The sequence below is a fragment of the Triturus cristatus genome, chromosome 2_2 (assembly GCF_964204655.1).
Source record: "Triturus cristatus chromosome 2_2, aTriCri1.1, whole genome shotgun sequence".
NCBI classification, from domain to species: Eukaryota; Metazoa; Chordata; class Amphibia; order Caudata; family Salamandridae; genus Triturus; species Triturus cristatus.
This window is the reverse complement of record NC_140582.1, coordinates 1,268,474,410-1,268,502,232: the sequence shown is the minus strand read 5'-3', so window position 1 is coordinate 1,268,502,232 and position 27,823 is coordinate 1,268,474,410. Positions and strand designations below refer to the sequence as shown.

The 27,823-nt window shown below is 48.4% G+C and overlaps 1 protein-coding gene across 1 annotated transcript; it reads left to right on the top strand.

The window, feature by feature from the left end:
• The first annotated feature begins 1,018 nt into the window (after nucleotides 1-1,018).
• On the top strand, nucleotides 1,019-7,318 carry LOC146863567 (collagen alpha-1(XII) chain-like). Its single transcript, XM_085643189.1, has 2 exons — nucleotides 1,019-1,049; nucleotides 6,663-7,318. Exons 1-2 carry the CDS (start codon nucleotides 1,019-1,021, stop codon nucleotides 7,316-7,318), a joined length of 687 nt encoding a protein of 228 aa, XP_085499315.1.
• Nucleotides 7,319-27,823: the final 20,505 nt, after the last annotated feature.

The window sequence follows — 27,823 nt, the reverse complement described above, 5'->3', positions numbered from 1 at the left end:
AGTTTTCATCTCTTCGCAGGGGCAATCTGGGGAAAATAAATCAGAAAGCAATCTATTAAGAAGTCTACAATAATTTCCGTGGGTTATAACCAAAGGTTACGGAACACGCAGGAGGTGATATTCAAGGGAGAAAGAAGCTACCCACGGGACTGATTGTGGCCCGACGTCTTCATTAAAGGGTATGTATGCCTGCTCAGGTCGGGCTCAAAATCTTCAGCGAGATTTAGAGACAGAAGACTCAGGAAGATGTGATCAAATCTAGGAAGAAAACATGAGTCATGAGCACAAAAAATGATGAAAGTGCGTTTGGTATTACTGGGGCACGATTCCATGTCCCATGGATCGAGAAGGAATGCTTTGTACTGAGACAGACCAGCTAATAGATGACAGCTGCGCAGAGATGGAGAATCAACTGGCTTTCAGGAGATCATGAAGAGTTCAAATACAAGTGGACCAATGACGAGAGGGATACATCAAAGCAATCAATGTCTTTAGATTCTTTCAAGCCACGGGTGTCACCTAAATATATAGAGAGAACACGTATCGCAATATCCGGGTAGTAAGATCGCAATGTAACTACCATATATGGGGGGTACTAATAGCAATTTCTTCAGCATGTGGGGTATATTAGAGAATAATAGAGATGGTGAGGTCAGTACACAGGTTTGCAGATGGTGTGATTGTAAGTTTGTAGCAGTGCGGGATGTTCCTAGCTTCCCGCACTTTGAGGAGGTTTGAGAAGGCATTGCGCCAAAGAGTCGTTTTCCTGGAGTGGAAGATGAGGTCATTAATGACTGCGGAGCAGGAATGCCGCAAGATGGCGCAGAGAGACCAAATGGCATCAATAGGCAGTGCCCATCCGAACAGCCACTGGCACGATGTCGGTGCTCTGGGGCGGAGGAGACGTAATCATCACCCAAGCGTTGACCTCCATGCTCCACAGGTCTTCGGGGGTGCTGTTCACCTGCCGCAGGCAGGGGCTCGTCGCTCTCCAGGTTGGCCAGCGAGAGAGGTCACCATGGGGAAAGTCTCCTGCAACCAGGTCCCAGGTATGTAGGTGTGGGCAAGACTGAGACACCTCAGGCAGGTATGTAGGAGTAGGTGACACTGAGACACTACTACCTGCATGTAGGAGTAGGCAGGGCCAGCTCTGGGCATGGGCAGTGTGGGAACTGCCCAGGGCCCCGAGCCTGCAAACATTCATGGGAGCCTCGCACCACTGTGACACGTTTTCAAGGACCTCTGTTACGAGGCCCAGGAGACAGGTGTAACCCCCTCCAAAAAGAAGGACCCCCCTCCCCTGAGCCCCTCAGCCATTCAGAGAAAGGGCTTCAGCCCAATGCCGGGTGCTTGGGCTGGGCTGCTGGCTGATATTTCAGATCCATTGATAAACTTTGAGAAACTTTCAGTCGCCTCCCTCGAGACATTTTGGCTTAACAGGTTTAGTTCTTTTTGTTTTTTATCCCCTTCCTTTCTTGGTCCTTCTCTCTGTGCCTAATTGCTGTACCTGCATTTTAACAGCGGTTTTTAGAAGGGGACTTAAAGTGCCTTTTTTGTGTTAAGTGCTCCCTGCCCCCTCATGAATGAAATGCAGGGGTTTCCTACAAAGGTCACACTCAATACAAACAATGGCTTTGTATCACAATGGGCACTGCTCACCAAGGATGAAGGGAACAGGAGTATAGCAGAGCATAACCAGGTGAGTTGATAATAAAATGGGCAACACAAATGGTAAAAGGTGAGAGGAGTGGGAAGAGCTCATAGGGGATAGTAAAGAGAGATAGGCAGAATCAGCAAAGTGGCTGGAGGAAAGGGAGGCGGGGAAGAGAAAGAGATGGATGAAACAGGCAGAATCAGCACAGTGGCTGGAGGAAAAGGAGGCGGGGAAGAGAGAGAGATGGATGAAACAGGCAGAATCCAGTGCTTAATCTGAGCCAGATACAATGCTAGGTGGAGAGTTCAGTTGTGAAGAATTGAGCAAGGAATGGGGAAGTGGCTATAAGAGGGGGAGGAATAGCGAGAGAAGTTGAGAGACTGGTCAGAAAATTGAGAGGTAAAGAAAAGAGCATGGAGAGGAAATATGAATGTAAAAGTGGCTGAACCAGAGAAAGAAAGAGGCTGGGTGAGAGATATAAGCACCATATCCATCCACTCTATTTCTGTCTTTTAAAATGATCGGATTTGGCGAAGGTGTTAATGGAATGAAATACCACAATAATGTGCTCTGTGACGAATAGTCCCCCAATCCTCAACAAACATCTTACTATTTCTCTCTGTGGCCAAAGTGTCCTGTGAAGTGATAAGGAGTATAAGGCACCCTACAAGACTTAAGTATTTGTGAGTCCCAGGGAAAGGGGCCAGGCTTGGATAGGCAAGGAGCCGGAAAATCCAAATTTGACCGATGGCCTATGGCGAGGTAAACTGGCCCCTGGACTGGCTTGGCCATTGGTGCTCAACTCAAAAGGCTGCAGCAGACTTAGGGCTGGTGAGCGCAGAGTAATGTGTCGGTGTTCACAAAGTCATCCAACTCATTGTCAGGTGCAGAATGACAGTAGGAGGGCCTGGACAGGCACAGAATGGGTGCACCTTCTCCTACAACTAAGAATCCCAAAACTCGGGGAGTGACAGCAAGGCTTGAGGAAATTGCTGCTTTTCAGCAGCACAGTTAGAATTGGCCTCCAATGGGAGGTAGGGTAAAGAAGGCTGAGCGTACAAGAAGAGGGGGCCCAGCTGAGGAGTGGGGGGCATTCCAGAGAGTACATCAAAGCACATGGAGTGATTTCACAATTGTGAGCCTATATGAGTAGATGTCCAGAAGGTTCAAGGAGGCAGATCTTGCATTGGATGCTGGGAGGACCAAAAGTGTTTGGATAGGGGGCTTGGCATGTGACTAGAGTGACTTGTGGATGAGCAAAGGGGTCTTGCAAGAGTCTTGTATTCAGTTATCTCTTAAAGCAAAATCCAGGTACAATTTGGTTATTACATCTTAGACTGAACATGAGTCGAGCAGCGCGGTTCTTTACCTGTTGCATTTTGGCAAGTGTCTTCCCTTTTTAAAATTGTAAATTTCTGGGATGTTTGTAGCTTTAGTTTGCAAGTCACACACCGTCTACCCATCGCTATAGATATTCCAACTTGCTGGATATCCTGTAGTTATAGATGTAAACTTGCAAGAGTTTACTATATTAAATCCCTCTTGTGTAAATCCCTGGTGTGTATTTGGTAACAGCGCAGTTTGGATGTTGGCATGTTTTTGGTACCAGCGCAGTATGGATGCCGGCGTGTATTTGGTGACAGCGCAGTATGGATGCTAGTGTGTATTTGGTAACACCACAGTATGGATGCTGGGGAGTATTTGGTAACAGCGCAGTATGGATGTTGGTGTGTATTTGGTAACAGCACAGTATGGATGCCGGCGTGTATTTGGTAACAGCGCAGTATGATACTGGTGTGTATTTGGTAACACCACAGTATGGATGCTAGTGTGTATTTGGTAACTGCGCAGTATGGATGCCGTGTGTATTTGGTAACAGCACAGTATAGATGCTGGTGTGTATTTGGTAACAGGCAGTATGTATGCTGGTGTGTATTTGGTACCTGCGCAGTATGGATGCCGGTGTGTATTTGGTAACAGCACAGTATAGATGCTGGTGTGTATTTGGTAACAGGGCAGTATGGATGCTGGTGTGTGTTTGGTAACAGTGCAGTATGGATACTGGCATGCATTTGGTAACAGCGCAGTATGGATGCCAGTGAGTATTTGTAACAGCACAGTATGGATGCTGGTGTGTATTTGGTAACTGCGCAGTATGGATGTCGGTGTGTATTTGGTAACAGCACAGTATGGATGCCGGCGTGTATTTGGTAACAGCGCAGTATGGATAATGGTGTGTATTTGGTAACACCACAGTATGGATGCTAGTGTGTATTTGGTAACAGCGCAGTATGGATGTTGGTGTGTATTTGGTAACAGCACAGTATGGATGCCGGTGTGTATTTGGTAACAGCGCAGTATGATACTGGTGTGTATTTGGTAACACCACAGTATGGATGCTAGTGTGTATTTGGTAACTGCGCAGTATGGATGCCGTGTGTATTTGGTAACAGCACAGTATAGATGCTGGTGTGTATTTGGTAACAGGGCAGTATGGATGCTGGTGTGTATTTGGTACCTGCGCAGTATGGATGCCGGTGTGTATTTGGTAACAGCACAGTATAGATGCTGGTGTGTATTTGGTAACAGGGCAGTATGGATGCTGGTGTGTGTTTGGTAACAGTGCAGTATGGATACTGGCATGTATTTGGTAACAGCGCAGTATGGATGCCAGTGAGTATTTGTAACAGCACAGTATGGATGCTGGTGTGTATTTGGTAACTGCGCAGTATGGATGTCGGTGTGTATTTGGTAACAGCACAGTATGGATGCCGGCGTGTATTTGGTAACAGCGCAGTATGGATACTGGTGTGTATTTGGTAACACCACAGTATGGATGCTAGTGTGTATTTGGTAACTGCGCAGTATGGATGTCGGTGTGTATTTGGTAACAGCACAGTATGGATGCCGCGTGTATTTGGTAACAGCGCAGTATGGATACTGGTGTGTATTTGGTAACACCACAGTATGGATGCTAGTGTGTATTTGGTAACTGCGCAGTATGGATGTCGGCGTGTATTTGGTAACAGCGCAGTATGGATCTTGGCATGTATTCGGTGACAACGTAGTGTAGATGCTGGCCTGTATTTGGTAACAGCGCAGTGGGGATGCTGGTGTGTATTTGGTAACAGTGCAGTATATATGCTGGTGTGTATTTTGTAACAGTGCAGTATGGATGCTAGAGCCTATCTGTTAACAGTGCAGTTTGGATGTTGGCGTGTATTTGGTAACAGCACAGTGTGGATGCTGGCGTGCATTTGCTAACAGTGCAGAATGGATGCTGGTGTGTATTTTGGTAAGAGCGCAGTATGGATGCTGGTGTGTGTTTGGTAACAGCGGAGTATGCCTGCTGGTGTGGGTTTGGTTACAGTGCAGTATGGATGCTGGTGTGTGTTTGGTAACAGCGGAGTATGTATACTGGTGTGTATTTGGTAACAGTGCTGTATGGATGCTGGTGAGTATTTGGTAACAGCGCAGTGTGGATGCTGGTGTGTATTTGGTAACAGCGCAGTTTGGATTCCAGCGTGTATTTGGTAACAGCAAATTATGTATACTGGCGTGTATCTCGTAACAGTGCAGTTCGGATGTTGGCGTGTATTTGGTAACAGCGCAGAATGGATGCTGGTTTGTTTTGGTAACAGCGCAGTATGGATCTTGGCGTGTATTTGGTACCAGTACAGTATGGATGCTGGTATGTGTTTGGTAACAGCACAGTGTGGATGCTGCTGTGTATTTGGTAACAGCACTGTATGCATCTTGGCGTGTATTTGGTAACAGTGCAGTATGGATGCTGGTGTGTATTTGATAACAGGACAGTATGCATCTTGGCGTGTATTTGGTGACAGCGCAGTGTGGATGCTGGCGTGAATTTGGTAACAGTGCAGTGTGGATGCTGGTGTGTATTTGGTAACAGTGCAGTATGGATGCTGGTGTGAATTTAGTAACAGCGCTGTGTGGATGCTGGCGTGTATTTGGTAACAGCGGAGTATGGATGCTGATGTGTATTTGGTAACTGCGCAGTGTGGATGCTGGTGTGTATTTGGTAACAGCGCAGTATGGATTCTGGTGTGTATTTGGTCACAGTGCAGTGTGGATGCTGGAGTGTATTTAGTAACAGAGCAGTGGGAATGTCAGCGTGTATTTAGTAACAATGCAGTGTGGATGCTGGTGTGTATTTGGTACCAGCACAGTGTGAATGCTGGAGTGTATTTAGTAACAGTGCAGTGTGGATGTTGGTGTGTATTTAGTAAAAGCGCAGTTTGGAAGCTGGCATGTATTTAGTAACACTGCAGTGTGGATGCTGGTGTGTATTTGGTAACAGTGCAGTATGGATGTTGGTGTGTATTTAGTAACAGCGCAGTGTGGATGCTGGCGTGTATTTAGTAACAGTGTAGTGTGGATGATGGTGTGTATTTGGTAACAGCGCAGTATGGATGCTGGCATGTATTTTGTAACAGCGCAGTATGGATGCTGGCATGTATTTTGTAACAGCGCAGTGTGGATGCTGGCGTGTATTTAGTAACAGTGCAGTGTGGATGCTGGTGTGTATTTGGTAACAGTGCAGTATGGATGCTGCTGTGTATTTAGTAACAGTGCAGTGTGGATGCTGGCGTGTATTTAGTAACAGTGTAGTGTGGATGCTGGTGTGTATTTAGTAACAGTGTAGTGTGGATGCTGGTGTGTATTTGATAACAGCACAGTGTGGCAGCTGGTGTGTATTTGGTAACAGTCCAGTATGGTTGCTGGTGTGTATTTAGTAACAGCGCAGTGTAGATGTCGGCATGTATTTAGTAACAGCGCAGTGTGGATGCTGGTGTGTATTTGGTAACAGCGCAGTATGGTTTTTGGTGTGTATTGATTCTACTGAAGCGCGCAGGGTGTGTGGTGGCTGGTTTCATGGGATGGTATTTTGTGAGGCAGAATCCTGGCCACCCCCATCATTATCCCTGTCTTCCTCGGCACATGGTGTCTGCTGCCCTCTGACACGTCCCTGTTTTTCTTTCTACAGGATGCTCTGGTCGAACGGACATAAAGGCAGACGTCGTGCTCTTAGTCCGTGTTTTTGTCTATACATTTGAAGATGATTACTTCCACCTGAAGTCCTTCTTGGAGGCGCTGGTGAGAGGCTTCCACGTGTCACCGGATTCCGTGCGGTTCAGCCTGGTCGTGTACAGCGATGATGCCCGGATGAAGGCTGCCTCCAAGAAGTCTTACTTGGTCAGTCGCCTGGTTCACACCCCGCGCCTGTGGAGCTTTAAACTGTTGCCCATGGGCACTACGATGGGGTCAGCCTTGACTTACGTCAGACAGGAGGTGCTGCCCGAGAGCGGGGGGGCCCGGCCCCACGTGCCCCGGGTCCTGATCCTCATCACAGCTTGGGACTCAGCTGAGGATGCTGTAGGTCCGGCCCGGGAGCTGCGGGGGGCCGGGGTGGAGGTCTTTGCTGTTGGTGTGGGGAATGCGAGGCACAGGAAAAATCTGCTGGAAGCCATAGCCAGCCCCCCGGATGCAGCCCACCTGTTCATAAGGAGGGACTATAAAGACCTTCAGCCCATCCTGCCAGAGCTGACGGAGTCCATCTGCCACAGGGTTCAGCACACAATGAAAACCATAAAACACAACCTGCTGGTGTCCAAGGAGGACATTGAGGCAGGAGAAGTTTAAACCACAGAAGCCTCCCTGGGCCCTGTCTGTCACACCCCCCTCACCGGAAATCCCACCCTTGGACTTCCGGCGGTGAAGAAAGGAGACAGATGGTGGGGCCAGAAAACATAATGGAAGGCAGTTGTCTCTCTTCGCCCTACATTTAGGGAACAATGTGTGTGTTTTAAAAGGGATTTTAGCGTCTATTTAAAACTTCAGGGAAATTGGAGAACTTTCAAACATTTATGATTAGAATTTAGGATGGAAATCTTTTTAAGACTAAATTTATCTTCTAGAACAGAGAGTTGGCACTCCCCTTGGTCTCATGTCTCATTGCAGCTGAAACATGAGATTTGACAGAATATTCTGGGCCTCATTCACCCACCTTTGACGCACGGCAGCTGCATTGCCGCGCGTCAAAAGGAAGGGGCAGGAAGTGCGCCGAGATGGTGCATTCCTGTCCTTCTCCTCTGCACCAGCGCACAAAGAGCAGCCGTGCAGACACCCTCGCACCATGATGGTGCATTCCTATCCTTCTCCCCTACGCCAGCACACAAAGAGCAGCCGTGCGCCAACGCAGACACCCTCGCGCCGTGATGGTGCATTCCTGTCCTTCTCCCCTGTGCCAGAGCACAAACAGCAGCCATGCGCAAGGCAGACACCCTTGCATCATGATAGTGCATTCCTGTCCTTCTCCCCTATGCCAGCGTACAAACAGCAGCCGTGAGCCAACGCAGTCACCCTTGCATCATGATAGTGCATTCCTGTCCTTCTCCCCTACGCCAGCGCACAAACAGCAGCCAAGCGCCAACGCAGACACCCTTCCGTCATGATGGTGCATTCCTGTCCTTATCCCTGTGCCAGCGCACAAAGAGCAGCCGTGCGCAACGTAGACACCCTTGCGTCATGATAGTGCATTCCTGTCCTTATCCCCTACGCCAGAGCACAAACAGCAGCCGTGCACAACGCAGACACCCTTGCGTCATGTTGCAAGGGTGCCTGAGTTGTGGGGATGATTGTTTATGTGCAGGAAGGGGCACCGCCCCCTGTACAAAAACAATCATTAATGGCATTTTCCTTTTTCTAAGTGTGCTGCAGAATGCAGCACTCACACAAAGGGAAACAAGCATTTGCAATGCAAATAGTATTGTAAATGACAACAGTGCTAATTGGTCAAAGTTTGAAAAATGTGAGACCTATTGCATTGAAAATGCTTGTCGTTTACAAGCGCTCCATGCTGTTCTTTCATGTTAATAGAGGCCACACCCCTTCCTTTAGACGAGCCGTGTCTAAAGAAAGGTCCACAGCCACTATTGAAGTGAAAGGGGGGTATGGTGTGCCTTTACAAAAAAGCATTTGTTTGTCAACTTTTTTGTAAAAGTGACATGTGAAAGCGTGCATGGCGCTCCGAATGTTGCAGGAAAGCATGTGGTGCCTCGGGGAAAGGTATGGGAAGTTTTCTTAAGAGTATTGTCATCAAATCTGTATTTTCTGCTACTTCCCTTTCACCCAGGGCTTTAAGTGGAATGGAAAAAGTAGGGGCGTGGCAAATGTAATTAAGGGCGTGTGTGAGAAGTTGGCCTGGTATATGCTGTTCACTAGTTCTAGTGACCACCTTGTACCATGCCAAGCAACCCTTATGGTGTGGTTGTAAGTCAACCTTTTCGGACTAGCTGCCCTAGTGGTAGCGTAGGCTAAGCAGTCTTTGAGGCTAAACTCGTGATGCGTGTTAAGCAAGCTGTTTTACCAATAGTAACCCCCTTTTATACCAATGAAAGGACACCACACAGATATATATTCAAAATATACATGTATTTATTTCTCAAAGTAACCCCTAGTCTCTTTATGAGCACAGGAGCACAAATCGTCAAACAAGATTATCACAGAATACACAGAAGTTGCACTTTATATGGATAGGCCCTGGTGGCCACTCAAACCATATACTAAAATAGTGGTATAAGTACCACGAACAGAAAAGGGAAAAGGCCTAGGGCCTCTAGAATCGCTGGGCCTACAAGGAGCTAACGTCAGTTAGTGACCAGGAGGTCCACGGGTGGCGTGTGCAGAGCAAATAGTCACACGCGGGCTCCCATAGGTTTCAATGGGTGCGTAAAAAGTACAAAGTTACTGCAAAAGGAATCTTCCGGATGACCTAGGAACTTAAGATTTGGAACACAGGCACTAGAGATGTAATACTACACTTGGGCACAGGTGTGCCAGCTTTACCTCACCCACAGGAAGCGGGTGCATAGGCCTCGTAGTGCGTCGGGTTTCTTCTATCTGTTCCGTGGGGCCTGTAGACAAAAGTGCTGCAGGCGGTCGGTCGGGAAGAGATGCGGTGGATCCAAGAGTGGATCGGAGATGTTGAAGACCTGTAAGCAGAGGGGACAGTGTTCACAGTCACTAGCCAGTGACCAGCGTGGCACCAGGTGGGTACCAGGCGATGTCGGGTGCAAACAGGAAGGAAGGTGTAGCTTGACTCTGCAGCCACGTGGTCCCTGAAGGTCGACGACGTCCAGGAGTCGAGTCACGAGCTGTCCCACGCAGGCTCTCGCTGTCGGCGGTGTCGGCGACTTGATCGAAGCAAACAAGCCTTGGCAAAAGCAATTGTTGTAGGCAAGGAGTTTAAGCTGTTGGTTCTGACCAGCAAGGTCAGAGGGATTGCTCCTTTGGAGGGGAGCAAGGGCCAGTCTGGAGCAACCAGACCAGCGGTGTTTGTCGTAGATTTCGTCGCCAAGATGGCCACTAGCCAGCGGGCCAGCAACCGGTTAGGCGCGTCGAGTGGCAAAATGCAGAAGGGCCCCACGCAGATCGTGGAGATGCTGGAGGGCTCACCTTTGGTGCAGATGCTGCTCGAGGGTTGGGCTTCTCAGGACCCAAAGCACAACTTGGAGGGAGCCTCGGTTGTTGCACTGGTCAGCTTGTCGTAGTCATTCCAAGATGGCTGGCTCCACGTGTCTCGGTGCCTCCACGGGTCTCCTCTTTTCAGGGACTGTGGATCGGGCGGTGAGAGGTCTGGAGGTCCAGGTCTTGTCAGTCTCTGGGCTCGGGCTCCGGCGGGAGGCGGCGGCAAAGCAGACGGTGATTCGCTGGATGGTGCTTGCGTTAGCAAGGTGGTCACTCCCTGACCACAGGGGAGATTTTCTTCAGTCTTCTGTGCAGCAGAATGTCGAAGTTCCCGTCTTCTTCTTAGTTTCAAGTTGATTCCAGGATGTCTGAAGTCTTAGGACACAGCTCCTACCTTTATTCGGATTCTAGGGGCCGGACTACCTGCTAGGTCCCTCCCTATGGGTGGGACCAGGAAGGGGGGTGGTTACACCCCCAATCCTTTGTCCAGCTCGCCCCAGGCCCGGGACTGGTGTGCCCCAGGACCGGTTTGAACTGGCATATGCACCGAGGCTCCTTGTGAGCCACAGGCATGTCTGGTTTCTTTCAAGCCCTACCTGACCAATACACAAAATCCTGTCTGGGGTGGTGCATGCACCTCCCCTGGCAGGAAACCCTTTGTCCACACCTCCCAAGCTGGAAGGACTCCCAGCAGCAGGAGGGCAGACTTGTGTCTGTGGTGGCAGCATCCATTTTGTGGAGCTGAGGCTATGTCTGATTTTACCCGGGTTTCAGGTACTGTACATGTCGTGTCCCTCTAGAAGGGTGGAATGCTAACCCCGTCGCCAGAATTGGCGAGGGGTTAGTATTCCAATTCGTATGACACCTTACTCGACATGTTTTGATAAAGCCAAACCAAAGATAGCATTTAACCGCGAGGTTCATAATGCACTTAAGAGTATATGGTATGACGATATCTGGAAACAGTAGAAGGAAGTTGTTCCGACCACTGCAGACAGGCTCAGCTCATGCCAGAGCACCATCTCACATGGAACCAAGCACTCTGCCTTCAGGATTGTTAAGGCCTGCCATAGGAGTGACTTATAGGTTACCAGGTGTCCCATTTAAGGTTAGGTATAGGTATACTACACCTAAGTAAGAGGTGATTACACCAACTTACCCCAGCTGAGTGATCAGCCAGTTGTGTCAAATTGTTAGGCCAAGCCTGGGGTGGCATAATACATGCTGCAGCCCTTGGCAGGCCTTGGGTACACCAATGCCCTGGGTACCTAGTGTACACTGGTACAGGGGCGGACAGGGTGATCCAACCAATTGGGTATGTACCTAGGGTACATGGAGTCCATTTTACAGAGAGAGCAGATAGCCTGAGAGCCTGAATGGCAGGATCTCAGGCCAACTAAGTCGAAAAACCAGCTAGACACTAGGCAAAAATTTGGGGGTAACCATAGTCAGATATCCACCTTCCTACACAACCCCCCCCCAAACGAAGGGAGATAAGGCTGACCTTGACCAGGTAAGCCTATATTGCCCAAGTGGCCATATAAGGAGGAACCAGCACTGGCATGGTTACCCCCTGTCTCATGGTCCACTAAGCAATCCCTCACCCTAAGGGTATCAGAGGGTCTCCACCATAGGGAATCTCTACCTGTGGTGTGTCTTGGCAAAGTAAAAGGCTGGTGTTGAGATGGAGTACTGAAGTGAGTGTCCTCAAAGTGAGGCCTCAGCTTCCTCCAATCATCCTCCACCATGGATGCCTTTCTTTCTTTAACTGAGTTGCACTGTGCTCTCAGGGTCAGCCTCTGGCTACCTAAAGCTGGAGGCTGGGTCCCTTTTGTGGGCTTACTGGAGGGACAGGTCAGGTTTGGGGCCCTAAGGTCCCATGTTTGCCTGTGCCCAACAGAATCCCCCTGGGGGAGGTCCCTAACTACCTGTAAAGGAGATCCCTCAGGAATGTTTTTACCCATCACCTGACTAGGGCTACTAGCCAGGCAATCCTCATTCTTTTGATGGGGGGGTTCTTGTGGACAGGGGCCCTCTGGGGGTCCACTGGCCTCCCTGACCTCTGCAGCCCTGGGCTGACTGAGGCAGGGTAGAGAGAGGCAGGCTACCTGCACCAGACTGGATCCCACCTTGGAAGGGGCCACTGACATCAGAGGCTCTGCCAGGCCAGGCCTGGCTACCTCTGGGGCAGTTCCTTCACAAGGGGTGAGGTCAGATCCCTGAGGAGGCTGACCTTTTCCTAATGTCTGGGGAGAGGGAGACTTTTCTTCCTCCCCACTACTCTCAGTTTGTGTGGAGTGATCCATTGTTTCAGGCTTCACTACACCTATGTCAGTCTGAGTATAGGCTGAGACCATTACAGCCTTGCCAACCTTTTCAGGGGGGCACTCAGTTTGTGTTTGAGCTGTGACTGTCACAGCTCTGCCAGTCCCTACAGGGAAGTCTGTCTGTGCCTGGGCTGTGGCTACCACTGCCCTTCCAACCTTTTCAGGGAGGAAATCTATTTGGACAGGGGTTGTGAATGGCACAACCCCCCTACCCTTTTGTGAAAGGCCTACCATTTTAGAATGGGTGTCTTGTTCAACTCCAGCCCAAGCTGAGAGTTCTAAGTCATTCCCCAGTAAGCAGTCTACAGGCAAGGTTGGGGACACTGCTACCCTTTTAGGGCCAGTGACCCCTCCCCAGCTGAGACATACCTCTGCCATGGGATGACTGTTCTGTTTGCCATCAATGTTAGTCACCTGGTAGGAGAAACCGGGCAAAAGCTGCTCAGAGGGAACTAGCCAATGGGCCACCATTGTGATGCTAGCCCCAGTGTCTCTGTAGGCCTCAGCTTTTGTACCATTGATGTAGGGCTCCTGTCTGTACCTACCCAAAGTGTTGGGACAGGCAGTGAAGTTGGCAAACCCCATGCCACCATCACAGACAAGAGTGGTTGCTGTAGGGGAATTGGCTAAGCCAGGGTCCCCCTGTGTTCCCCAAGTAAACCCACCCAGATTTCTGGGGGCACTCCCACCACCTGGGGGATTACTGCTGACAGTAATAGGTGGTGTGACAGGAGTAATTGGAGGAACAGTTTTGTTTTTAGCCCTTGGGCAACCGCTGTCAGTTTTCCAATGCCCAGGAGTTTTACACTCATGGCAGTAGGGCTTTTTAGCTGTGGTAGAGGAGGGAGCTTGGGACCCACCACCCTGTGTGGAGTTTTGGGGCCCTGAGGACGGTTTCTCTTTTTCTTTATCCCCACCCTTCTCTTGAGGCTTGGTGGTATCTTTCTTTTGGTCACCACCCTGGTTTTTAGGCCTGATCCTGGTCCTGACCCATTTATCTGCCCTCTTTCCCAATTCTTGGGGAGAGGTCAAATCTGAGTCTACCAGGTGTTGATGGAGAAGCTGGTTTTGACAATTACTTAAAATCTGCTCTCTCATCATCAAATTGTACAATCCTGTATAATCAGACACCTTACTTCCCAGCAACCAACCCTCCAAAGCCTTAGTGGCACATTCCACATATTCAGACCAGTCCTGAGTCTGTGTCTTCTGGGTGTCTCTGAACATTAACCTGTACTGTTCAGTGGTTAAGCCTAACCCATCAACTAGGACACTCTTCAGGACTCTGTAATTTCTGACATCCTCTTCTCTAACAGTGAGGAGTCTATCTCTGCCTCTCCCCTCAAAGGAGAGCCATAAGATTGCTGCCCACTGGTCTTCAGGAACCTGCTGCACTTTGCAGGCTCTCTCAAGAGCAGTCATCCATTTGTGGATGTCATCCCCACTTTTGTAGGGGGGCACAATCTTGGACAGGTTCCTATTGTCAAAGACCCTATCTTTGTCCCTAGGGACATTGCTGCCACCAGTGGGTATAGACCCACTCTCTCTATGCTGCCTAGCCTTGCTCAGTTTTTCTTCCATCAGGGCTACTTCTAGCTCCTGCTTCCTGATCCTCAGCTGGGCTTCTTGCATCTTGGCCTCATGTTCCCTCCTCTGAGGGGTGGTCATCCTTCTCCTGGAGTGACCTTGAGAGCCTCTAGAGCCATGGGAAGCATTGGAGTCACCTGAGCGATTCCTTTGCCTTCCCAGCCCTGTGTTAAGTCCACTGGGGAGATCCAGTGGGTTGAACCCACTGTCAGTCCCCAATAGCCTTGGTTTAGCTGGGCCAAGTTTAACACTTGGCACTGGGCTAGTTCTCCCTTCATCCTCACTACTGTCAGTATCCTTTTCACTCTCATCCTCTGTGGTAGGCATCCCATCTAAGGGGTGACTATTGGGAAGGGGTACTTCAGTGGCATCTTCAGAAGGGGGGCCTCCTGTTCCTGTCCCTAAGGGGGCTAACTGGGAAGCTTTCTTGAGTGCTCTCTGATTCTCATCATTCTGTAAGAGCTCTCTGAGCTCAGCAGAGTTTGGGTTCTTGGGCTGTTTAAGGCCTCTAAGAGTTGCCAAATGCCTGAGCTCATTCTGATTAAGGGTAGCAAAGCTGGATGGTGCCCTCTGGGGGTCACTCTCAACAGAGATGGGTACAGTGGACCCCTCTGCCCCGGCCATTGCTCTTAAGTGTGGGTGGATGTGTTGCAATCTACCTACACTTGGGTTTACCTACTAAACCTATCTAGTAGTTGTAGTCAGGGTGTGCTACTCCCTTTGCTCTACAACAACTAAGTTCAGTAGAACTTAAGTATATCTAATCTTGTTTTATATGTACCTACAGGTACCTATGTGATCTTTCAATTGGTAACCAAGAGATTACAATGGTAAAACACAGCAAGCTCAAATCCAACCGCTGCTCACCAATGTGAGAAGTTGGCCTGGTATATGCTGTTCACTAGTTCTAGTGACCACCTTGTACCATGCCAAGCAACCCTTATGGTGTGGTTGTAAGTCAACCTTTTCGGACTAGCTGCCCTAGTGGTAGCGTAGGCTAAGCAGTCTTTGAGGCTAAACTCGTGATGCGTGTTAAGCAAGCTGTTTTACCAATAGTAACCCCCTTTTATACCAATGAAAGGACACCACACAGATATATATTCAAAATATACATGTATTTATTTCTCAAAGTAACCCCTAGTCTCTTTATGAGCACAGGAGCACAAATCGTCAAACAAGATTATCACAGAATACACAGAAGTTGCACTTTATATGGATAGGCCCTGGTGGCCACTCAAACCATATACTAAAATAGTGGTATAAGTACCACGAACAGAAAAGGGAAAAGGCCTAGGGCCTCTAGAATCGCTGGGCCTACAAGGAGCTAACGTCAGTTAGTGACCAGGAGGTCCACGGGTGGCGTGTGCAGAGCAAATAGTCACACGCGGGCTCCCATAGGTTTCAATGGGTGCGTAAAAAGTACAAAGTTACTGCAAAAGGAATCTTCCGGATGACCTAGGAACTTAAGATTTGGAACACAGGCACTAGAGATGTAATACTACACTTGGGCACAGGTGTGCCAGCTTTACCTCACCCACAGGAAGCGGGTGCATAGGCCTCGTAGTGCGTCGGGTTTCTTCTATCTGTTCCGTGGGGCCTGTAGACAAAAGTGCTGCAGGCGGTCGGTCGGGAAGAGATGCGGTGGATCCAAGAGTGGATCGGAGATGTTGAAGACCTGTAAGCAGAGGGGACAGTGTTCACAGTCACTAGCCAGTGACCAGCGTGGCACCAGGTGGGTACCAGGCGATGTCGGGTGCAAACAGGAAGGAAGGTGTAGCTTGACTCTGCAGCCACGTGGTCCCTGAAGGTCGACGACGTCCAGGAGTCGAGTCACGAGCTGTCCCACGCAGGCTCTCGCTGTCGGCGGTGTCGGCGACTTGATCGAAGCAAACAAGCCTTGGCAAAAGCAATTGTTGTAGGCAAGGAGTTTAAGCTGTTGGTTCTGACCAGCAAGGTCAGAGGGATTGCTCCTTTGGAGGGGAGCAAGGGCCAGTCTGGAGCAACCAGACCAGCGGTGTTTGTCGTAGATTTCGTCGCCAAGATGGCCACTAGCCAGCGGGCCAGCAACCGGTTAGGCGCGTCGAGTGGCAAAATGCAGAAGGGCCCCACGCAGATCGTGGAGATGCTGGAGGGCTCACCTTTGGTGCAGATGCTGCTCGAGGGTTGGGCTTCTCAGGACCCAAAGCACAACTTGGAGGGAGCCTCGGTTGTTGCACTGGTCAGCTTGTCGTAGTCATTCCAAGATGGCTGGCTCCACGTGTCTCGGTGCCTCCACGGGTCTCCTCTTTTCAGGGACTGTGGATCGGGCGGTGAGAGGTCTGGAGGTCCAGGTCTTGTCAGTCTCTGGGCTCGGGCTCCGGCGGGAGGCGGCGGCAAAGCAGACGGTGATTCGCTGGATGGTGCTTGCGTTAGCAAGGTGGTCACTCCCTGACCACAGGGGAGATTTTCTTCAGTCTTCTGTGCAGCAGAATGTCGAAGTTCCCGTCTTCTTCTTAGTTTCAAGTTGATTCCAGGATGTCTGAAGTCTTAGGACACAGCTCCTACCTTTATTCGGATTCTAGGGGCCGGACTACCTGCTAGGTCCCTCCCTATGGGTGGGACCAGGAAGGGGGGTGGTTACACCCCCAATCCTTTGTCCAGCTCGCCCCAGGCCCGGGACTGGTGTGCCCCAGGACCGGTTTGAACTGGCATATGCACCGAGGCTCCTTGTGAGCCACAGGCATGTCTGGTTTCTTTCAAGCCCTACCTGACCAATACACAAAATCCTGTCTGGGGTGGTGCATGCACCTCCCCTGGCAGGAAACCCTTTGTCCACACCTCCCAAGCTGGAAGGACTCCCAGCAGCAGGAGGGCAGACTTGTGTCTGTGGTGGCAGCATCCATTTTGTGGAGCTGAGGCTATGTCTGATTTTACCCGGGTTTCAGGTACTGTACATGTCGTGTCCCTCTAGAAGGGTGGAATGCTAACCCCGTCGCCAGAATTGGCGAGGGGTTAGTATTCCAATTCGTATGACACCTTACTCGACATGTTTTGATAAAGCCAAACCAAAGATAGCATTTAACCGCGAGGTTCATAATGCACTTAAGAGTATATGGTATGACGATATCTGGAAACAGTAGAAGGAAGTTGTTCCGACCACTGCAGACAGGCTCAGCTCATGCCAGAGCACCATCTCACATGGAACCAAGCACTCTGCCTTCAGGATTGTTAAGGCCTGCCATAGGAGTGACTTATAGGTTACCAGGTGTCCCATTTAAGGTTAGGTATAGGTATACTACACCTAAGTAAGAGGTGATTACACCAACTTACCCCAGCTGAGTGATCAGCCAGTTGTGTCAAATTGTTAGGCCAAGCCTGGGGTGGCATAATACATGCTGCAGCCCTTGGCAGGCCTTGGGTACACCAATGCCCTGGGTACCTAGTGTACACTGGTACAGGGGCGGACAGGGTGATCCAACCAATTGGGTATGTACCTAGGGTACATGGAGTCCATTTTACAGAGAGAGCAGATAGCCTGAGAGCCTGAATGGCAGGATCTCAGGCCAACTAAGTCGAAAAACCAGCTAGACACTAGGCAAAAATTTGGGGGTAACCATAGTCAGATATCCACCTTCCTACAGCGTGGCTTCAATATACAAGCTTAAAATCTGTGCTTAGCAAGGTTGCCACCCAATTTGTATTTTGCTGCTCTGTCATTGCACACAGATATATAATACTGATACAATAAGTAACATTACACCTACAACAAGTCAGGGATATTGGCTTTGCCAATGGTTGTTGTTTGTGTAAGATAAATCAGCAACAAATATGGCTTCCTTATGTATAACGTTGAAAATGCTTCTGTTCTGAAATGATGAGACTGAAAGAACTATAACGAGTCTCGTTGAAGTTACCTCAAAAGCAGTGACGGGTGGTAATGCTGCAGAGGCAAGGTTTTTGTTTTCACCCCGAGGGCAAAAATGAAGAGCTTGATAGAGACCCGGTTCGGCAACTGCTTTATAGAACTGCTGGTGTAGAGCACCAGCAGGACGCAGCCCCTAAAGCCCTGGCTGTCACCTGTAGGAGGATGGACCCCAGCTGGGTCCACAGCTCTTGACGTACTCGGGATCACGCAGCACACACGACACTGCCAGTAAAAGCATGCCCTATCCAGCTGTGTCCCGGCATCTGTGGGGGGCTGGGACAACTCACAGTGATGCAGAGTCAGTTTTGGTGCAGGGCAGGTCAGTTCACACAGAGGTCCAGAAACTATGCGCACGCTACTACAAGCAAGGTTAGCCAAGACAGGAGGCAACCCCAGCAGGCCAACCAATAAGATGAAAACAAATGTAAAACCATGGAGGAGCTTTTATGTTGCGCAAACACCACACAAAGATATTGGAGCACTTTGCATGAGCCCGGCTACATTACATAGGATCACATTACTGTCTTGAGGCACGGGGGGAGTGATTTGCCCCGAATCACAGGATTTTGAGCACACTGCGAGATTCGATCATGGTTCAAATATTCCAAATTCGGCAGCTCTGGTTGTACACCATAGTCAACCCTGCAGCTGGACAGACATGGAGATTAAGACGCTCAGCACCATTAAACAGAGTCTTGCTGGTGGTCATTGTAGCATTGTGGGCACTAGGCCCACATGCTGGAGGAACAACTGCACGGACACCCTGAGTAGGATACTGTAACCGGCCCAGGGCACGTGCGCCCGGACCCTTTTATTTGCAGGGTCACATGACCGGTGACGCCTGTGATGGGTGGGTGTAAAGTGTGGGGTGCAAACAGGCAGAACACTAGAACGTGTCCAACAGGACACTAAATCCGTCTACGACTGAAGAGGCAGGGACAGGCCGGCTTACCCACCATAATCCTGAAACACCACACGTGCTCAAGTACACAAAGACACCAAAATGAGCACTTCAAGGAGAGGGGCGGATGTGGCGTACACCTCCAGCACTGTAAATGAAACAAGTTTTACTTCTCACAAAGCACAGTGGGGTGACGGTCATCATGATAAAAATTGTAAATGTACTGCAGCCATGCATCGGTGCGCCAAGCAGCGCTGCCATGTTCGTGATACCTTCACACAGGGAAACACTACTGCTCTGCTCCGCGCGCCATGACACATCCCTCACTAATAATTCCAAGTGACAGCTAGTTGCAAGCCTTAAGTCCTACTCTCAACTAGTTGGTTCCTTGATCATTTCTGCCACTTGGAGCACTCCATCGCACCTGTCTTCCGGGCTGAGGTGTCAAGTGAAACATAAAGCTTACGGCCGCTGCTTCTGCAAGCTAAGTGAACAGAAGTCTCCGGGATGTTTTTGTTTCACGGTAACCTAGTACAGCTTCATCAGCTTTGCTTCCAACTGACGCCCATGCTAGAAGACATCCGTTCATCTGCGACTGCCGTAACCTAAAAGTTTTTAAATGTTCTGTAAAAGAATTGACAAAGAAAGTAAGTGTAAGGAGACAGTGCTTGGCCGGTGCTCCTTAGCTTTGACTGGAAATGAGGTATCGGCTACCTGAACAACTTAGGACGCAATGAAGAAGAGCAACGTGGGAGTGATCCAATGGTGTGTAGAGGCGGGATTGCACTCAGTGTACACTCAGTGTAGTGCTTACAGCAGGTCTTGCAGACAGCAGCGCATGCGCCCTACCTAGGCTTGACCTAAAAAACAAGAATAAGTAAAAGTATTTCTCCTTTTTGTACCACTCCTATGACTCCCCTGGGACACATAGGAATTTGATGCATTCCCAGGTATACAAATCCTCGTAAATCTGGGAATGCTTCAGATTCCATTGGTGTTGCGTGGGAATACAATACGCAAGTTTAAACAAGTAATGCTCCGACTGCACAAAAGTGCTGCTAGGGCCCCATAAATGAGGCCCTCTGTTTTGCGATGTCTTCCTGTATCTGTTACACAAAAACATCAGCGACCTGATCCCGCAGCCGGTAGAACATGCCTCTTGCAATTCAACGGCTGAAGCCAGCCCGGCCATGCGCTTTGTGGCATCAATTGGTGGTCTCTAGAGATGGTTCATGCATCCTAAAAAACACATTTGAAGAACATCTACCCTGAAAGTCTGCACATTGGTGAAGACAAAAAAAACAAGGCATATGAAGAGAAAAGGTGTCTTACTGCGTCTGAAGGAGACACAAACACCGCCTTGCTTCTGTGCCCCAGTCTTTGAGGTGGACAATCAAGTGTTGGGGTTCAGAAGCAGATCAGAGGAATCAGTGGTTAACAATGAGCCTCTCAGGATAAGTAGGACAATGGAAGCAGGCAGGCTATGGGGATCCACCATCGGCCCTTCGCAGAGAATGGACTGGAGTGACACTGAGACATCCCTACCGGTGAGTAATGGAGGCTGCTGAACAGCTGCTGCTCACACAGAATGGTGAACCTCAGCAGGCAGGAGAGAGTGTGTCTTTGATTGCATCAAAGCGTCCGCACCCTCAAGACTGGAGTATAAAGAGGTCATTGTGGGGATCTCTAAGCTCTTAATACAAACCAAGGGAGTCCCCACGGATCAAGAAATGTTCATGTTTCAGGTCCATTGAGAAGAGACCACCTCTACTGTGCCTAAAATTGAAATATACATAGATTTCCCCTGGTCAAAGTCAAAAATTACAAGACTGTACCAGTTGCTGTCATGGTTTACTATCCATGCCCCTATGCCCTCCCACTACCCGCGGGCTTTCACGTAAGGACCCAGGTGCTTCTTGGTCCTGGTGTTTTCCCACCAGATTGCCAAGCTTGCCCCCTCCCTCTACAAGCAGTATACAGACCTCAGAAACCCCCCTCCTTGGCACTTAACAAGGAATTCAGAAGACATGCTTCCACAGGAGCCCATCACGCCAAGGTCCACAAGATTGCCCACTTTTGTGGGATTAGATCCAGGCTTGGTAGTCCTTAGTGGTAAGAAAGCAGCCACCCTTGACAGAGCTCTATGAGTTGCGCCCAGGAAACGCCCCTTGGTTGGCTTTCCGTGGTCCTTGTAGAGCGTTCCTGCTTCATTGGCAGTCACAAGATCCTGGTGAGCTCCTCCCTGCCAGACCATGATCTGGTTTTACTCCCATCAATCCCTGGAACCTGCTAAAGAAGTAGAGTAGAGAGCTTAATATGTGTGCAGAGCCGGCACGCCTGGTAGGGCAAAGCCCAGCTTCCTAAGGACTAACAGAACACCGCTGCCGCAACCCACTAACAAGAGAGCACCCCCTGCGATTGTAAGTGTTTTCATCAAAGAGGTATGGTGCCGCGGCTCACGGTTCGATCCCCGGCGGCAGATCAGCCCTGCACCATGTGACTCTGGGCAATAGCTCGCTTAATCTTCCCAACGGCCCCCAGTGCCTCCACACCTTTGGTTAATTGTTCACACTTTACAAATACTGGACATTTACATTTACAAAAAGCAGATGAGAAGGAAAGCTGTTCGTATCGGGTGAGGGGAGTCTGCTGCTCATTGGAACGGGGAGCGTAACTCTAGATTGTGTGATATTTCTTTGTCGTCACAAAGGGAAACCAACTGCCTCGTTTTACAGTAATGTGTATTTTCATCAACATCAAACACACAAAAGTTGATGGTAGGAATGCTTTCCATAAGTCTAACCACTGGCAATCAGTCGGGGGAGCATCACAACCCATCCTTATTTTGCCGACAATACCACCTAGTTTGGACCCAGCCGTATGTAACCTGAACACAAGCAATCCAAGAGCGCGTTTGCTCTTATTGTGGTTCACCATTCGGATGTACCTTGTTTCCTATTGAGCAATTGCAACCCTTTTGTGCGTTATGTACAATTAACACCCTCCCTGGCACTATCTGGTCAAGCTTTGATGGGCAGATGCTTGTCTGAAATGAGGCAGGGGCATGAGTGCCTGCACAACTCTACAAATAACTCCAATGTTTTAAATGTAAATATACAAAATAAATACAGCATTATGCTGTGTTCATGGACAAAACCCAGCTAAAAAGGCAACAATGTGTCAACTTTCTACATGAAGAATAATTCATACATGCCCCCCGCTGTAATAGTGCAGATGCCAATATGATACACATGTTCGCAACGTGCCCTATACTGGGTATCTGGTAAGGTGAAATTGAAAAGTTTCTGAAGCTATGGCCGAAAATAAAAACAAACCTTACAGCACAACTTATGTTGCTTGGAGTCAGTAATAATGATGCACCGGAGGACCACCGTCATGTTCTTTTTATAGCTATGGCAGTGGTCAGAATATGTATTGCCTCAGCTTGGCTGGATCCCTTGGCACCCAGATTCCATCATTGGTTGGGGAGGCTATTAGCCACCTATAATTTAGAAAAAGGGGTATATGAAAAAGAGGGCCTGAGATCAAAAAGATATTTTGGGAAAACATCTGGGCCCCCATTAAAAGATGGAAACTTAATGTTTACTACTACTAGCACTCTATCGGAATATCGGAAAGATAAATGCTCACTCTCAGGTTATTTGTAAGTTTCTCCTATAATAATGAATTTGTTACTGTGCAACATGTTTAATTTGAAGACTTTTATGTCATATGTTTACCCCATAGGGTGCTGTTTATTTTGCTTTCTATTCTCATGAAATTGTATGTATTTAATATGCTGGTGAAAAAAAAAAATCATAATCAGGGCAGCAGGTGAAGTTTTTAGATCTCATTTGACCCTTCCTGGTCTCTTGGTAAAACACCATTTTTAGGGAAGAGAACAAGGGTACAGAGTTTCACTAACTTCTTTACCGGGCAAACCAGTGGTAAACCCAAAGACGGGTTTCTGCACACAGAAGAATACGTGAAACTTAGTCAGGACAAGCTAACTTGGCACCCTGCCTCAGTCTGGCCCCTATTAGTGCCTGTCCAATCTGGAACCAGAATCTTCTAAATTCTTTCTCCTTATTGTTTGCCAGCAGATACTGCCTCTCTCCTTGTACCAAACTCCCTGAGAAATTTGAATATGAAGTAATGGCCCAATTCAGGATTTTAAGGGTGTTTGAAAAATGGGCTGATCTGACGGCCCAACGCTTTTGCCGTGCTGTTATGTATTCTTTCCAGGATTGGTGGCATATTCCACTTCATATTGTACCAGAGATTGTTTTGCTGCCATTTTGATAGTCCTTCTGTCATTTGATATTGCATTGAAATCCACCTATTATTTCTGTTCTTGGTGCATCTAATTGTTTATGTCTAAAAACGCCTGATGCGATGATCTTCTTGCTGAAGCGTATTTAATAAAGAATTAAGCAAAATATTGAAGTGTCCATGTTTAGTATACATTAGTGATACCTGTGGTTATTTAAATGTATTTAAAGTTATTATTCCTAATGTGCTTGTTCTTTATGTGGTTTCCCCCACAGGTAAATCACTGGAAATGTCCTGCTTTTCTCTGGTGACAGCTCTTTAAGGCATTGTGGACCTTGGCTGTGCCCCTACATAAGAACCCCTCAGATGAAAATAGTAGCATACAATGGGGACCAGCAGGCCCCCCCAAAGCAGAGGCTTGAGAATAGGCAACCGCAGTATTGTCCCAGTCTTTGGCTCTGACCTCTGACTTGATGGTCGCTATACAAAATATTTTGGAATCTATTCTGAATTTGCTGATTTTCTTTTAATGTTATGCAGATTTGTGGAGCGCACTAATCACCCTTGAGAGTATCCAGGCGCTTGAGCAGGTGTGTGGGTGCCTGGTCCCCGTGGACCACAGTATTCAAAGAGCCTGGACTTTAGCCTCTTGCAGAACTCAAGAAGTGAGGAGCAGGCCTGATATGTTGAGGGAGGTCTCAAGAAGTGAGGAGCAGGCCCTGATATTTGAGGGAGGTCTCAAGAAGTGAGGAGCAGGCCCTGATATGTTGAGGGAGGTCTCAAGAAGTGAGGAGCAGGCCCTGATATGTTGAGGGAGGTCTCAAGAAGTGAGGAGCAGGCCCTGATGTGTTGAGGGAGGTCTCAAGAGGTGAGGAGCAGGCCCTGATGTGTTGAGGGAGGTCTCAAGAAGTGAGGAGCAGGCCCTAATGTGTTGAGGGAGGTCTCAAGAAGTGAGGATCAGGCCCCGATATGTTGAGGGAGGTCTCAAGAAGTGAGGAGCAGGCCCTGATATTTGAGGGAGGTCTCAAGAAGTGAGGAGCAGGCCCTGATATGTTGAGGGAGGTCTCAAGAAGTGAGGAGCAGGCCCTGATATGTTGAGGGAGGTCTCAAGAAGTGAGGAGCAGGCCCTGATATGTTGAGGGAGGTCGTTCCATGTGTTGGGTGCAATTTAGGAGAACACGCGACCTCCTGCTCTACTTTAACTGCAGAGTGTGGGTGCGAGTGATAGTGAGTCAGAGCATGAGTGTTTCTAAGGGTCGTGAAAGTGTGTGCGGCTGTTTAGGTATGCTGGTCCTATTTGTGTAAGGCCTTGCATGTGTGTGTGTGAGAAGTTTGAATCGGCTGTTCCCTTGAATGGGGAGCCAATAGAGTTCCTTGAGGTGAGGTGCAATGTGGGTGTGGCGCTAGTGGTCTAGTATAAGTCTTTCGGCAGTGTTCTGGACGGTCTGAAGTCTTTGTAGGAGTTGCTTGGAGATTCCGGCATGAAGTGCATTGCCGTAATCTGGCCTGCTGGTGATGAATGTTTGCATAATGGTCCATCTGGTGTTCCGTGGCAGCCACTAAAAGATCTCATGTAGTATGTGTAGCATGTGGGGGTGCTTGCGGGGTGTACTTGTGGCGTCACGGTGAGCTTGTCATCTAGGATCATCCCCAGATTTCTCAAAAAGGTGGTGTTTGTTGCTATTGGTCCTCGCACCGATGGCCACCAGTTGAAGTCCCATGGGGAGGTCTTGTTACCGAAGAAACATGTAGTTAAAGACTCTGACCATAAAGGCTTCTGCAATATTAAAACATCCATAAGAGCTTAGCGGAGGGCTTTTTAAAGGCGATGAAGCTAAACTGGCCAACCCCTCTGCAACTGACAAAGGATCACAAACTCTTGTAGGCCCTTCTAATTTTTTTAAATCAAAAAAAGATATAATGGTTCAGATGGAGAGTACAGGCAGTTTAGATAGCAAAAATAATTTAGCAGGTTCATTTGTTCAAATTGATAGTTATGGATAATCAAGAAATTGTAAATAAAAGTATTGACAATATTGACCCTTCAACTTATACGAGTACAAAGTTATCTGAGAAATTAATATAATTTAAGGAAAATATAGAAGTTTACTTGATTTTTCAAGGGCAAATACAACAGAAGGGTGGGCATAAATCTAAAATAAGGAAAAGGAAGAGTAGAAAGATTGCAAATAAAGGTCTCCGGTTGATGTGCTGGTATAACAATCATGCAAATTATACAGAAGGGTCGGATCTCATACTAAATTTAAGCAACCTAGTAAATGCTTCTCCACCTGAAAGACGTAAGGTAGGTATAAATAAAAAAAGAGTGAAAAGAAAATACATTTTAATGAAACTAGGCAGTGAAAAGATTCCACAATAGATACTTTATCCGAAGATGATAAAGTGATGACCCCTAAAGTGATATAGGTACTGACTGGCTATATACCACAAGGAACGCACATATGTTTTATTATTACTGAAGAATCGCAAACTAATTTGATACAGAAATAGAAACAGCAGTAAATAGGCTCACCACACAGATATTGACTATTCCGGAAAGTGGAAATCTTGAGCCGACTGGTATAACTGCCAACCACCGACCGTACAAATAGTCAACATACTTGCAGACTGGTCACCAAATCCTGTTCTAAATAATTTTCAAATTCTTTTGATCCAAAGTGCATGCCAAGGATGTTAAAAACATCATCAAGTCAAATTGTTCTTCTTACTCTTCCCAATGAAACAGCGCAAAGGACCAAATGGCCAAATGCCACGTCGCACTCCTACTCCAACACTGTGGCGGGCGAGGATCTAACATCAACAGACAAAATAAGGTGCTTGGGATTTGACATTTACAAGGAACAAGAGAAAGAGTTGAGTCAACAACATCATGTAGAATGTCTTGGAGAAGAAAGGAATGTGAAATGTACTAGTGACATAAACATGAAAGAAACTGGCAACTGCATGAAGAGTAAGTTATACATGTGAGTAGGTGAGCGATGTTTATTATCAACACTGGCTTTTGAGAGAGGGATATTCACCGGGCCACCATAGAAAAAGGTGGCTGAGCCAAACTGTAGCAAAGTGCCTCTTTTGACATCGTTAGCCCCCACTTTTTGCCTGATGCCTGATGTGATTTCGAGCTGTAAGTTCCCTGGGTGCCTGCTCACCAGGTTCCCAGTGCCAGATCTCTTTCCCAAAATGGTATCGCAATTGGCACAACTTCAGCCACCCCTGTAAGTCTCATGTAAATGGTACCTGTTAGACCTGGCACCATTGGCGTGAGTCTCCCTTCCATTTTTCGCTGTTGTCTCCTCTGTTTTTCTGGTGATAGATGCTCTGGGCGCTGCACCACTGCCATTCAGTGCCACAGCGCGGATGCTCCCTGTGTAAAGATGACATATGAATTGATGTATCCCTGATTGGCTTATTTGGTTTACCTGTTAGTCCCTAGTAGCATGGCCTGTGTGTGCCCAGGGCTGGTAACCCAAATGCTGCTGGTGGCCCTGCAGCGCTGGTTTGCGCCACCCACAGAAGCAGCTTGTAAAGTGTGTCTCAGACCTGCCACTGCAGTGTCTGTGTGCAGGCTAGAACTGCCTTCTTGGCTGTGAAGTGCACCCACTTCCCAGCTCCAGAACCTTCCCTTGGCATCATGTAAGCCACCCCTATGGTAGGGTGCATTGTATGTGTAAGGTAGGACATGCTCTGATGTGTGTAGCATGTCCTGGTAGTGAATTACACCCAATTTCGTTTTTCACTACTGTAAGGCTACCTGTTCTCCATAGGCTAGAATGGGAGGTTTGGCTATTGCATTCTATAGTCCTAACTGACTCATAGAACATGGTAGAAAAACGAATTTAGTATGCCTGAGCTCAGAATATTAAAATACATCGTTTAGTGAAGTTTATTTTTATATTCTGTGTTTGAAAATACCACTTTTAGAAAGTAGGTATTTTCTTGCCTAAGCCTTCCAGTGTTCTCTGCTGTGGTGTGTATTGGCTGTCTGGTTTTGGAGGGACAGGGCAGGCTGAGTCAGACCTGGGTTGAATAGAGAGATCTGCCTTGGAGTGAGGGGAGGGGTAGCTCCTGCACTTGAATAGGGCTGTGCCTGGCAAGGTGAATGCTGGCTCCACCTCCCACTGTGCGTCTGATGGCAGAGCCCCTCTTTCTGAAAGGAAGGATGCAGCCTGGTATACAAAGTGCTCCATGGCTAGGCAGAACTGGTTCTGGCAGGGTTCAGTGACTTGTAGCTTCTGAGAATACAGACTTTTGGGGTATAAATATCTGTGCTGAAACCCCTACAATTTGTATTGCCCCTGGATCTCAAGACCAACCTCTGTCCGTGGAACTGAAGGAAGCTGCAGCAGAGGACTGTCCTGGTGTTGTGTGCTGTTCCCTGAATTGGCCTGCAGTAGTTTTCATTGGACTGGAAATAGGAGGGAAAAGGAGCTGTAAGAGAACTTTTTCATCTTAACCCTGCAATCACCCAAGGGCTAGAGAGAGAACTAGCCTCCTGACTGAAGTCTCAGGACCAGTAGACTTCATTTTGTCACTAAGGCCTGTTAGCGAGCCGCCACAGCCGAGGAGCGTCAAGAAAATCATCGCACTGCTGCCGCTGAGGGCTCACTGGGCTGACCATCGCCCCGCACGTTTGCAGGCCTAAAAATTATCGCTACAGCCGCGGAGCA